Source organism: Thunnus albacares, chromosome 1, assembly GCF_914725855.1.
Source record: "Thunnus albacares chromosome 1, fThuAlb1.1, whole genome shotgun sequence".
Taxonomy (NCBI): domain Eukaryota; kingdom Metazoa; phylum Chordata; class Actinopteri; order Scombriformes; family Scombridae; genus Thunnus; species Thunnus albacares.
The window spans coordinates 10,807,335-10,820,461 of NC_058106.1; the positions used below are offsets into that span (position 1 = coordinate 10,807,335).

At 39.6% G+C, this 13,127-nt stretch overlaps 4 protein-coding genes across 6 annotated transcripts; 3 read left to right on the forward strand and 1 right to left on the reverse strand.

The window, feature by feature from the left end:
- Window positions 1-366: 366 nt before the first annotated feature.
- sdr42e1 (short chain dehydrogenase/reductase family 42E, member 1) lies at window positions 367-2,874 on the reverse strand. 2 transcript variants are annotated; one of them, XM_044360370.1, is made up of 3 exons: window positions 2,660-2,874; window positions 2,177-2,253; window positions 367-1,880 (listed from the first exon to the last, which is right to left on the reverse strand). In XM_044360370.1, the coding sequence occupies exons 2-3, from the start codon at window positions 2,236-2,238 to the stop codon at window positions 782-784; spliced, it is 1,161 nt and encodes a 386-aa protein (XP_044216305.1). In that variant the 5' UTR covers window positions 2,239-2,253; window positions 2,660-2,874; the 3' UTR covers window positions 367-781. The 2 variants fall into 2 exon arrangements, with proteins under 2 accessions (XP_044216305.1, XP_044216314.1); XM_044360379.1 differs by lacking the exon at window positions 2,660-2,874 and adding an exon at window positions 2,518-2,616.
- A 1,229-nt stretch (window positions 2,875-4,103) lies between these two features.
- On the forward strand, window positions 4,104-6,460 carry LOC122999412 (arylamine N-acetyltransferase, pineal gland isozyme NAT-10-like). 2 transcript variants are annotated; one of them, XM_044376425.1, is made up of 2 exons: window positions 4,104-4,273; window positions 5,041-6,460. In XM_044376425.1, exon 2 carries the CDS (start codon window positions 5,046-5,048, stop codon window positions 5,916-5,918), a length of 873 nt encoding a protein of 290 aa, XP_044232360.1. In that variant the 5' UTR covers window positions 4,104-4,273; window positions 5,041-5,045; the 3' UTR covers window positions 5,919-6,460. The 2 variants fall into 2 exon arrangements, with proteins under 2 accessions (XP_044232360.1, XP_044232276.1); XM_044376341.1 differs by having other exon boundaries at window positions 4,107-4,244.
- A 549-nt stretch (window positions 6,461-7,009) lies between these two features.
- On the forward strand, window positions 7,010-9,401 carry LOC122999342 (arylamine N-acetyltransferase, pineal gland isozyme NAT-10-like). Its single transcript, XM_044376223.1, has 2 exons — window positions 7,010-7,966; window positions 8,133-9,401. The coding sequence occupies exons 1-2, from the start codon at window positions 7,960-7,962 to the stop codon at window positions 9,008-9,010; spliced, it is 885 nt and encodes a 294-aa protein (XP_044232158.1). The 5' UTR covers window positions 7,010-7,959; the 3' UTR covers window positions 9,011-9,401.
- A 727-nt stretch (window positions 9,402-10,128) lies between these two features.
- Window positions 10,129-13,074, forward strand: cnep1r1 (CTD nuclear envelope phosphatase 1 regulatory subunit 1). Its single transcript, XM_044376526.1, has 6 exons — window positions 10,129-10,234; window positions 10,654-10,725; window positions 11,119-11,192; window positions 12,173-12,282; window positions 12,499-12,553; window positions 12,654-13,074. Exons 1-6 carry the CDS (start codon window positions 10,210-10,212, stop codon window positions 12,693-12,695), a joined length of 378 nt encoding a protein of 125 aa, XP_044232461.1. The 5' UTR covers window positions 10,129-10,209; the 3' UTR covers window positions 12,696-13,074.
- The last annotated feature ends 53 nt before the right edge of the window (window positions 13,075-13,127 follow it).

A 13,127-nucleotide genomic window follows, 5' to 3' on the forward strand; every position in this document is an offset into this window, starting at 1 on the left:
AATAGGATTAAACTCAATGCAACGTGTGTGAGCCAATTAAGGAGACCAAATAAAAAGCTGTGGGGAAAACGGTTGTTTGTCTTATTATGACCACAAATGGAGCTTCAGTTTATTGTTGTTACAGTGTGGCTGTGACATATTGAGTATAAATGCTATAGCCATAAATGAATGAATAGCTAAATGAATAAGTAACCACTAATTCTTTACAAAGGGCTTGACTACCTGTCTTAATTTGTTCCTGAAGTAATAATTCGACCTTATTCTGAATTTTGATTTAGTTTAAATTATACATGTAAGCTGCAGTTGGTTAGTGTAGATTGTTGAACTGACATTTGTGAAAAATTGTTAAATGAAAAACAAACTGCATTTGCCTTGTAAAGTTTTATTTATTACAGAACATTTCTTACTATTTATTACAGTTTCACACATACAGCATGTAAAACATTGGAACGTATTCAGTAATTATCAGTTTTTGCCCCAAGAGATTTTCACTGTTGAGGAGAAAAGAGGTAGCATTTGACTTACAGTCTCTGGAATGAAGACATGAGGTTACAGACATTATAAGATTCTTTTCACATATGATAGGTATTACAGTATCAAAGCAGCTGCTTCTTGTGTCTGAAGCACCTGCCAATAATTACCATTTTGAAATAAAATATGTACTTCTCATACTAATGAAAGTTGACATGTAAACAACCTTGTTATGAACCAGTCTTTATACAGAAGGCTACATGTGGCATTTTGGAAAATGTCAGAATGATATTTTTGCTTTAGCTGCTAATCAACTGCCAACGACTGGAAGAAAAGAGAGAGCGACAGACACACAGGCAGCGATGACCAGGAAGTTTAGCATGAATCGACTGAGGACGGAGCTGTGACGTTTTTTCACATGTCCTCTGCTTCTAAACCACTGTACAACCTCATCCAGGTTGTGCTTCTGAGGATCATAACCGAGCTCCGCCTTAGCTTTTGCCATGCTAAAGTAATGCGTCACACCAGTTTTATACACCTCTGTACGTGTCAGCAGTGGCTGGAAATTATAGAAGGGGCCGATGATGTGATGGATCATTTCTGTGAGAAAGGCAAAAAAGTAAATGAGAGAGATAGGTAGGCGCAGTTTGGGAAAAGGATAGCCCAAGCCCTCCACCAGAGGTCTGAAGAACTCAAAATTGTTGACAGGCTGGCCGTCTGAGATGAAGTAGGCCTGGCCAGCAGAGCAGTGCTGCTTCTCTGCAGTCAGAGCATCTGCAGCCAGCTCATGTGCTGACACCAGGTTGTCCACATGGACAAACTCCACCAGGCTGCTGGGTTCACCATAAACAAACCTGAAGATCCCCTTCTCTATGTAGCTTACTATCCTGGGCAGGTGCCTCTGCTCTCCAGGCCCGTAGATGCCTGCTGGGCGCAGGGCACAGGTTCTCAGCACCTCAGAGCCGTCCTTCAGTGCCGTGCCGCTGGCTTTTAGCACTGCCATCTCAGCCAGGGACTTGGTTCTGGAGTAGTGGTCGGGGTGAAGATGGAGAGGTAGATAAGGGAGGCTTTCATCTCCGTTCTCTATCACCTGGCCTCCGAACACCACATTGAAGGTGCTGGTGTACACCAGCCTGGACACTCCTTGCTCCACGCAGGCCTTCAGGATGTTCTGTGTGCCTTGAACATTCACTGCCTCAATCAGATGCCGGTTCAGCTGCTCCCTGCCAGACATGCCATAAGAAGCAATGTGGAATACACAGTCCACACCAGTGACTGCCTTCTCAACTTGTGCATAGTCACGTATATCTCCTTGCACAAACGCAATGTCCTCTGGCACTTCTTGGTTTGGAGGGACTTTGTCAAACAGAATGATTTTGGCTCCTTTTTTATGCAGGGAGCATGCCAGGCTGCAGGGGAAACATGTTACTAAATATGAGTAAATCTTCAGCACAAGTCTCTCATTTTACATAAATCATTCTATGTATATTCATGACAAAAATACAATAATTATATATATTTCTATTTTCAAATTTACCACTGTTCTGTACGTTACATAAAAACTAAGAGAAAACTGGTGCGACAACGCCACCCTGCTGTGATAGGCGGTATAACTGCACAAGGAAAGTGAAATCAATTACTGCAGGTTTACTGACTGTATTTCAATCTTTCTCATTAGTTTAAATCAACATGAGATTGTGCTTACCGATAACCAAAATACCCACATCCCCCGGTGATCAGAAACGTGTCGGTACGTGTATTTCCCATTGCAGGAGGACGAATCTGTGAGTTCATAGAAACGAGGATTAGATGTAGGTATCAACAAGAAAAAGACAACGCGTTTTAGTAGATAATTTAGTTCAATATAGTCTATGAAAAGTACACATGAAGCTTTCTCGTAAATGTGGAAATTGTACAGTTCCAAACCAAAAAATCAAGGATGGCGATAACTTGGTAGTTACAGTTCACACTAGTTATTAAACTGTGTGTTATTATCGAAGTTAAAGTGTGTTATTCCAATGTGGGCTACAGTTTATGTTAACTTACATAAGTCAAGTCTATTACACCGGTGTTACATATGAACCACACACAGACGGTTACTTATTTTCCTTAAGGAGTATTTCAGCATGCCGTGCCTCAAACTAAGACAACAAACACGCACAGACACGTGAGTTCTGGCGGTACCAACCTCAACATAAACCGAGTAGAAAACCAGTGAAATGCCTTTTGAATAAAACTCATTCAAGGATGACTTGATCTCCAATGTGGCACCGGTGTATGGTCTGCTCTTCCTTGGTCGGAGTGGTACGTGCTTACGTAGTTTACGCAAAAATGTGTCTCAAAGCGACGCAACCCAACCAGCTGCGTCAAGTGAACGTACAAACAGGCAGAATAACAAAGGAAGCGAGGCGGCTGCACTTCCACAATATGAGGTGAGATAGATATATACTTATGGACGTTTTTATATAGTTAACATTTTTTCCATACTGAACATATGCTCTTTAAAATTTTAATACTTATATTAGGCTACATATATTTATATATTTTTCTGTGAAAATTTGTCTTTGATATTTATTGTTTCCAATCAAGTGAAGTCAATTTTATTTATATAGCGCCAAATCACAACAGAAGTTATCTCAGGGCACTTTTCACATTGAGCAGGTCTAGACTGTACTCTTTAATTTACAGAGATGAGCAAGCACTTGGTGACAGCAACAAGGAAAAACTCTTTAATGGGAAGAAACCTCGAGCAGAACTGGGCTCAGGTGGGTGGCTATCTGCTTCAACCCAGTTGGGTTGAGAGAGAAAGAGGGAGGGAGAGGGGAGAGAGAGACACACAGAGAAGCACAGCAACAACAATAACAATAGCAATAACAATAACAACAATAATAGAAATATGACTACAATAATAGTGGTAGCAGTGGGCAAGTATGACTAATAATAATTAGTAGACTAATAAAAAAAAGTAGTAGCTATTTTTTAAAAACTCTTATTCCATTTATTATGTTTTCACATTCAGCCTTTTAGCACATCCTCTAGAGTATGCCACCCTCACATTACATTGCACATATTGAAAATATGTGAGTACATGACAAATAAAGTTTTGAATCTTACTTGAAAAATCAATCCGAGATACATCAAATACAATTAAAAGTGAATTGGAGAACTTTATGGCGTATAATTCTGAAATTATACTGGTCTGTACGTTTTTGCCATAGGTTTTTGCCCATGTTTTTGCTCATAGGGATTTTATTTCGAAAGTCAGTTTGATGCGCTCAGGCAGCAAAAATTAAACTTCCGGTATGAGACCCGTGCCCTCAGAATAAAAGCGAAGAATTAAAAAAGTCACGAAATGAACTGTTTTATCCTATTTAACAAAAACGTAATAAAAGTAATAACAGAAATACTGTCATCTACGGAAGTTTTTGACTGCAGGGGCAACATGTAGTAGATATAAGAATGTAAAAGTGTCTGAACTAGACACTGTAAATTTATCTTAAATTAAATCTATCTTAATGCATAAATTATATGGTTAAGGACTCCCACTGAACGATATCCCCACAGTATTATTTAATCTGTGGTCATGTAAAACAAAAAAAACTAGTGAGACTTTCTACTAAAGTGGACTCTGTGTGTGTTAAAGCGTCCTCCAGCGGTGACCGTGAAGCCCTACAACTGCAAACAAGCTCACGGATAACGTCGTCATGTTTTACCTCCAGCTCTAAACTTCAACAACGATTACTACAAGCTGCAGGTTACATCACAGTTTGTGGGTAAGAGGTCATTTCAAACGCTGGACCAGGTGATTTGAGATAGGATCAATTAATTAAGGGGTTCAATAAACTACTTAACGAAATACTGCTAACTCTGCTGCCAACTGAGGGGCGAGGCATGTTTACCACTAGTTTTGAGCCTATACGAGTGTTAATGCGACATTAGACGATCTTGTTAAGAACTATCTATAACTTTTGCAGGTACAAAGCTTTGTATTGGTTAAAGAGGAGCGGAAGGTATGCAGCTCTCAAAGAAAATAGCTGGATGGCATTTCCTTTGTCTTTTTACGGAAGAGGATTAGGGCCACGTGAAAATTTTATTTGAGTTCTGACTTTAAACTCAGAACTCAAATAAAATTTTCACATGTGGCCCTGATCCTCTTCCGTACGTTTTTGATCACATACTCTTACGAATTACTAATTTAAATGGCAAAGTTAAGCTTCTACACATTTCATAACTGCCTTTTATTATTAATAATATATTTATTATAACGTAATGTGCATATTCAAATATGCATATTACGAACCCTGTCTTATTATGACAAATTGTCATTGATGAAGAAAAACATAACTAGAAACATTTGGTTTGTTCATGTTGGACAAGGAGCAAGTGATGAAATGGTTTAAAACGGATTTTTAAGAAGTAATTGAGACTGGTCTTTTAAGTTCATGGCTATCATTATCTAGTAATACTTTGTACATGTTTTATACGTGTTTTTTTTTTTTGAGTTAAAAAACTTTTATTATGGGCCAGTAGAAAGTGGCATCAATTCACGCAATATCCTGTATTTTGCAGGCAAGATGAATTTGGAGGATTACTTCAAAAGGATTGGGTTCCATGGCTCGTATGATAAACCTGATCTTGCGACACTGACATTGATCCACAAACAGCATGTCATGTCAATTCCATTTGAAAACCTCAGCATTCACTGTGGTGAGAGGAACATCATGGACCTTGAGGTCATTTTCAATAAGATAGTTAGGAACAACCGTGGGGGCTGGTGCCTTGAGAACAACTTCCTGTTTGGCTGGGTGCTGAGAGAAATGGGCTATGACACCACCACATTGGGCGCCAGAGTTTTCAACAGTATCATCAATAACTTTGTCCCCCATGAATCTCATCTTATCAACAAGGTGGTCATCGATGGAGAGGCTTACATAACAGATGTAAGCTTTGGGGTGTCTTCTCAAGTGCGTGGGCCCCTGGAGCTCATCTCTGGAAAGGACCAACCTCAGGCAGCAGGTGTCTTTCGTCTGATAGACAAGGAGGATGTCTGGGTGCTAGAGAAGACTGGTAGAAAGCCAAAGGTTCTCAATCCAGACTTTGCCATATCAAGTCTGGTGAACAGGAAGGAAACGAAGATGATCTACTGCTTCACCTTGAAGCCCCGAGAAGCAGAAGATTTCTTTGATAAAAGCGACATGCTTCAAACAGATCCTAGTTCACTGTTCACCAATAAGTCCATCTGCTCATTGCAGACACCTACAGGATTCAGAGCTCTTGTTGGCTGGACCTACAGTGAGGTCACCTTCAAACCTGAGGATGGTGTTGATCTCTTAGACATGAGGGACATATCAGATGATGAGATAGAGCAAATTCTGAGGGAAAAGTTCGGTATAAAGCTGCAGAACAAACTGCAGCCTGTAAACAACAAAGCTTCTTACACTCTCTGAAAAGTAGATCCCGTTGTTGTCCTTTGCAACTTTTGTTGCTTTCATGCCTGAGCGGGTGGAGCAGCTTGTTGAAGGATCATCTAATTTAAACATTAACAGTGCTTTGAGTGATGATTTCCATGTGTTGTTGTATCAAGGAGTTAGCAGACTGTTGGAGCCCTCTGGATATATTTGGGATCTGAGGGTGGTTGAATGACATGTCTTGGATTTATGATTTTGGTATATGTGTGTAGAAGAGCAAACTATCTAGAATTGATAAAAGGAGCAAAATGCCTTTCTTAAAGAAAGTACAAACCTAAGAAAAAGTTATTTTATATCTGAGAAAATCTACATCATAAGCAAGGCTGTTTGCTGGTATTATACTGTTGTAATACCATTGCTGCTTGCTTTAGTTAAAGTTGTATATTTAGCATTTTTAAATACATGCTGTAAGACCTAATGAATAGTAGGGAAAGCTAAGCCCCAGTTGGAGAGTTTAATGCTAATTTGTTATCCTAGGGTATTCTTGCAACTGTACTCATAAATAATGCTACAAAATTATACTCATAAACTTGTGTATTTTTTTCCCTTTAAAACATGACTGAGCCTGTGGTTTTCTTAGAAGGCTGTAGGAGAAAACTGAGTTTCATGATGAGAGAGTGCAGTGGAGTCCTTTATATAATCTGAAAAATCATAGAAAACAGGCCAATAAAATGGTCAGTGACCCTTTTGGGGATGTTTTTGGAGCATTATCAGATTTATTGTTGCCTGTAGGTTTGAGTATTGGGTGAATAGTCTGTTCTTGCTGATCAAGATCAAGAGGAGAAGGCATCCATCTCCTGCTGACAGAAACTCAGATCCTCCTCTTGTCCTCTTGGCCACACAAAGGCAAATCGTAGCATAGATCAACAAGTGTTTGACAGAACAACCTAAACTGTTTTTTTTACGATTACATTTGAAAACCTTGTGTTTATACCTGCTGGTGGGTCTTATTAAAGTCATTTAACTTACTTGTTTCATAGTGTTTTCTGTGAGGAGGCACCTAAAACTCTTTGCTACTGGTGTGCACACAGTCTGCCTTTTCTCCACATTTTATTTTCCCTGATTTGGGGAGGGTGCTTATTCCAGTTCAGTATTTATACCTACCCAGTTACACCAAACCTCTGCCAGATTGTCAAAGTTGCTGCAGAGTTGTAGTCATTCCCCCCTGTTCTCGCCTGCCTTTACCTGCTTCTTCCATCACAACATTTATGTAGACCTGCAGCCTGCCTTGCCCTTATGGACTTCTTGCCCGAGCGGACTGATCCAAGCTCCCAACCTTTAAGCCTCTCCTTAATCAAGTTCCTTTACTTAACTTACAGGAATCCTTAACAACGGGCTTTTGTTTTTCCTTTGTGAAACTCCCTGCTCATTCACAGCCAGCTCACAGGTAGTTTTCCACCTGTCTTTGAACGTGGCATCATACTGTAAAAGCCCAGTTGATCCATTTGGCTCCAATGATTTCTCCTTTGCCATCTGAAGAGGCCCTCTCCCTTCATGCCCATAAACAAGTTCAAATGGGCTGAAACCAGTTGATTCATTGACAAAATCCTGGAAGAACATCATGGCTACATCCCAGTCTCCTGGGCAGTACACAGTGTCGGCTTTAATCAGGGCCTTGAGAGTCTGATGGTAGTTCTCAGTGACACCTTGAGACTGAGTTGCAGGTTTACAACCCTCTAGAAGGTTGTAAACCTGCACATGAACTTAGACCCTGCCAACACACTGCATATCATATTAAATCACAGAAGGTACATTTATCTGTCCGCTACCTGTATATTTTGTAGCATAGCAGGGTAGCAGTGGAGCAACACCTCTTGTACAGTGGAACATGTGGCCTAGGTAAATCAGTAACCCAAACACAGTCATGTCTTACTGACTACATATGCTCCACCTCTTTACAGCTCATTAGACTTCCTAGAAAAAGTAGCCGAATTGCATTTCCTTTTTGGTGCAGCCTTTGCTCTGTGCAAATACTCCGTCCAACACGATTTTGATTGCTAGCCAGTCAACCTACAGTAACATGACAGGTAAGGCTGAACACTGCTGCTTACGTAGAATTTGAAATTTTCAGATATCTGATTTATTAAGGTTAGGGTTAGGTTTTGAGACAGTTAGGGAATGACTTTGCAAAATTGTGCAACTGTAATGGGTAGATCAGTCTTGTAAATTTATGCAATTTCCTGTATTTTGCAGGCAAAATGAATTTGGAGGAGTACTTCAAAAGGATTGGGTTCCATGGCTCATATGATAAACCTGATCTTGCGACACTGCAGTTGATCCACAAACAGCATGTCATGTCAATTCCATTTGAAAACCTCAGCGTTCACTGTGGTGAGAGAAACGTCATGGACCTTGAGGCCATTTTCAATAAGGTAGTTAGGAACAACCGTGGGGGCTGGTGCCTTGAGAACAACTTCCTGTTTGGCTGGGTGCTGAGAGAAATGGGCTACGACACCACCACATTGGGCGCCAGAGTCTTCAACAGTATCATCAAAAACTTTGGCCCCCGTGAAAATCATCTCATCAACAAGGTGGTCATTGATGGAGAGGCTTACATAGCAGATGTAAGCTTTGGGGTGTCTTCTCAAATATTGGAGCCCCTGGAGCTCATCTCTGGAAAGGACCAACCTCAGGCAGCAGGTGTCTTTCGTCTGATAGACAAGGAGGGTGTCTGGGTGCTGGAGAAGACTGGTAGAAAGCCAAAGGTTCTCAATCCAGACTTTGCCTCGTCAAGTCTGGTGAACAAGAAGGAGATAACTACAATCTACTGCTTCACCTTGATGCCCCGAGAAGCAAAAGACTTCTTTGAGATAAACGACACACTTCAAACAGATCCTAGTTCACTGTTTACCTGTAAGTCTATCTGCTCTTTGGAAACATCTACAGGATTCAGAGCCCTTGTTGGCTGGACCTACAGTGAGGTCACCTTCAAACCCGAGGAAGGTGTTGATCTCTTAGACATGAGGAAAATAACAGATGATGAGATAGAGCAAATTCTGAGGGAAAAGTTCAGTGTAAAACTGCAGAACAAACTGCAGCCTGCAAATAAAAAAGCAGACTACTCACTCTGAAAAACAACACACATTCTGTTTTTTAATTGTTGTGGAATGTGCTGATTTTTTTGAATGACCAGGTAGGGCAACTTGTTGAAGAAATGCCTATTTAATTAATGCCAATAATAATGCTTTCAATCAAATTGTAAAATGTAAATGATGCAATTGTATTAGAACTGAAAGAAATAAAAATAGAGAGTAAACAAGTTGACCCGTATGATAGGATCAACCTGTGTTGATTTCATTTAATTAACTATGCTTTGAACTTTTTGCGCCATTAACAATGCCATTGTGTAACGACTGAAAGTGAAAATAAACACTTCGCAGATCCAGAGTTGTGTGGTAAGTAATCAAGTACATTTAAAGCAGGTACTCAAGCATGCCTCATAATATAAATATTTGCAGAAAAGTAAAAAAAACTAGGATGTAGAGGTCTGAAATAAAGCATTATGGACAGATGAAACCAATATGAATCTGTACCTAAAATGATGGAAAGATGAAAATGTGGCAAGAAAAAGGAGCTAATTCATTCTTTTCTAAATATCATCATAAAAATGTAATTCATGTAGTATGGTCCTGAATAAATAAAATGATACTCAAGCTGTCTAGACTATTTCCTATACTGAATATATCCATAATAATTCAGCTTTGAGAATTATGGAGAGGGGTGTACTTTTTTTTTTCTTTTCTTTATTGAGAACAATAAAGAACAAGGTACATTCTGGTGAACAAAATGTCAGTGGGCACCACGAACGACACATAAGAAATAGAAAGAAAAAAATAAAGAATAAATATAATGAATAACAAAATAAAATAAAAACAGTTAAAGACACAAAAATATACTCTAACAGTTTTTACAGCCTTATTAGTGCAAGATTTGATAGTCTGTAAGTACTGTTCACATTCTTTAACAAAAACTGAGAAGGTTTTTTTTGTTGTTGCTGTCGTTGGCAAACTAATTTTTATGAATATTAAACTTTTAGCTGAAATAAATGTGTCTGACCCTCACCTGTCACCTGAGAACAACATCACAGGCGTCCATAGGCTCCTTATTGGACAATGAGACAGAGGCGGGACTTTAGCTCTCAGTACCCACCCATTACTTAATTTTCATCCAATCATGTTAGAGCTGAACACACAGGCAATGCGGATTGGCTTATTCGGCCTGTCCTTCAGCTGAGAGGGGCGCAGGCGCACAGGAAGGACGAGGCTCAGACATGAACTCGCTGGAACAGGCCGAAGGTAACCAGCACAGAAAACAAATTACCACCTTTTTATATAGCCCTCGACTTGTGTTAGCCCCGTTGCTGTAATTACAGGATACATTCAAAACAAACGGCTTTGGTTGTGATTTTAAAGTTAGCTGCAACAGTAAGGTAACTAGCTGGCTAGTCTGCTTACGACACTTAGCATGTTTGTTAGCTTAACTGACAGCAGACAGTCGCTTGTGTTGTGGGTAACGTTAGTTAACAAGATAACATCAGTTAAATCTGTTATTTATTGACATCATGTCAGCTACTGTATATATTACTTTACATATTCTGCAGAGGGGAAAGAGCATTTCACAGGAAAGTGTATTCCCTAAGTTGCCAGGTGATACACCAGTGATACAAAATCCCTTTACACAATGTGTATTTATGTGCCTTTGTCTTTGTTGCCAGACCTGAAGGCCTTTGAGAGAAGATTGACAGAGTATGTCTCCTGTTTGCAACCTGCAACAGGCAGGTGGAGAAGTAAGTAACTGTGAGAGTGGTGATCACCCAAACCAGGGTGGTGAACATGTTGCACCCTGTGGCTCACAAGCTACTATTATTTGCCAGATTTTTTAGTTATTTGATAAATCCCATGTATTTCTGTTCATTGACGTCAACCTGACCCCTACTTCTGATGATTTATCAAAGAGAAGAATCAAGAGTAAAAAATGTATAGCAAGTATAGTAAAAGCAGAAGTTGGTGCAGACATAATTACAAGTTTCAGACGTCAAAGTTTGTGTGTGTGAGCAAAACTGAGGATGATACAGCAGTTTAGTGTCACCAGCATTGAGGAGAAGATGTATAGAGGTTTGTTTTTGGTGAAATACATTTCACGTTGCGGCACTGGGCCTAATTCTCTTGTCTTATCTCAGTGATTTTGATAGTGGTGTCTGTCTGCACGGCTACTGGGGCTTGGAACTGGTTAATAGACCCTGACACACAAAAGGTATGTATTAATGGGCAAACATGTCTAGTTGTGAGGACTGAAACATAAAGGGGAAACTCAGCATGGAGGTGACAGTTTTGTTTTATTTTATAATTTGTGCACTGATGCTGGTTGTTTGCATCAGAGCTAGCATCATCGGACAAAAAATATGATGTCCCCATATCCCAACAAAACCATGCCAGGCTTTAGCTCAGTTTTAGACCTAAGCTATTATGTCTCATGAAAAAATTGATGTGGAACTATTTTTCTTGCACAGTCATATCAGAACTAACTGTCCCTAAACCTCAAGTAAATGAAGCAGCATTTACTTGGTCATCGGCATAACAAAAAACAAAACTGTGTGGTTGAATTATACTGTTCTTCACTGAACAGCAACGTGACTCAGACTTAATGCCGATGGGCCAATACACAGTATGTAGCTACTGTCTTAAGTTTTTAGTTCAGATTGTTAGATAGATATTGCCTCTGTTAGCTTTAATTTGCCTTATCTTTTTTTCTACTGCGGAATAATCACATTTCTTCTGGAAGCCAGTCATTTTTCTTTTTTTATGTTCCATAACTGAGAACTTCCATATTTCACTATAAATAAGTACTGTAAAAGTGAAAGTGTTGCCCTCAGGACTGTAGTCTATTCACCTCTAAACAGTCAGACACTTTAGCTTTCACATTTTTATTAGTATGATAACATCTTCTACTCTAGTGCAAATCTAATCGAGTCCCATCCATCTCTCAATGGCTTCAGGATGTCATGCAACCCTTGATAATATACTTCAACTCACCACCAGACTTTTTCCTTCTCCCTTTTTTTGTCTCTCTCCATCAGCTCTGGTGAGGGTGGGTGATTGGGGGCTGTGGGGGAATTGGAATAAACAAATGGGGAGGGGGGGGCTATCGGAATGAAATTTTTCCTGTAATTTGTTGTTTTGTTATCGACATAATGAGTAACAGTTGCTGTGGCTTTGTTCCTCTTTGTTCTGCAGGTCTCTTTCTTCTCATCACTGTGGAATCATCCCTTCTTCACCATCAGCTGCATCACTCTCATAGCTCTTTTCTTTGCTGGGATACACAAACGAGTTGTTGCACCATCAATGTATCCTTTTGTCTTATTTCAATTCATATGAAGTAGTGTGAATATCTTGGCATATATTTTCCAGACATAATAGTCCAAAAAATAATTTGGCATTTGCACTTCAGCTCATATGAACCCTTCTCGTGCTACATTGTACAGCTTTAATTCAGAAAGGTCTGTGATACGCTTTTTGTCTGACTTACTGTTGGTTAACATCTTTGACCTCTACGCCTTCAGTATCGCTGCCCGCTGTCGGACGGTTTTAGCAGAATACAACATGTCCTGTGACGATGTGAGTTAACAAATCCTTTCGATGTTGTGAGTTGTAGCCTTCAGATGACTTGTTTTTGTGTAAAAATGTTAACACTCGTCTTCTGTGTGTCTTTTTACAGACGGGGAAGCTTATTCTCAAACCACGACCGAATATCCAATAACCACAGGCTTGTGTATGTGTGTGGTGGTCAGACAGTGTATCTGGTCTTTGTGAAAAAAATCCGCTGATGGATCACCCTGTATCTTGAGTCCTTTGGGTGATCGGAGTGGATGAAAGGGGAACAGTAACCAAGGCAGATTTTGTCAGCATGATGGAAATGCTTTTGGAAGAAGAAAGAAGAAATGAACGGGGCCTTTTTTTTAACAGTTTTGAAGTGGAAGCTGCTGATCTGCTCACATAAGTCTTTGATATATATTTGACTCATTGAGTGTGAGTTCAGATGTGTTGATCTCTGTTTCTGATGTTGAGCATGTATTTTATCTAAATGTTTCTATTTTTTAAAGTTATTTACCTAATAAATTCTTAAGGTGTATAAAAAAAAGTCTCATTTGTATTATTATTATTATTATTTTACATGTCATGCTTTTGACTA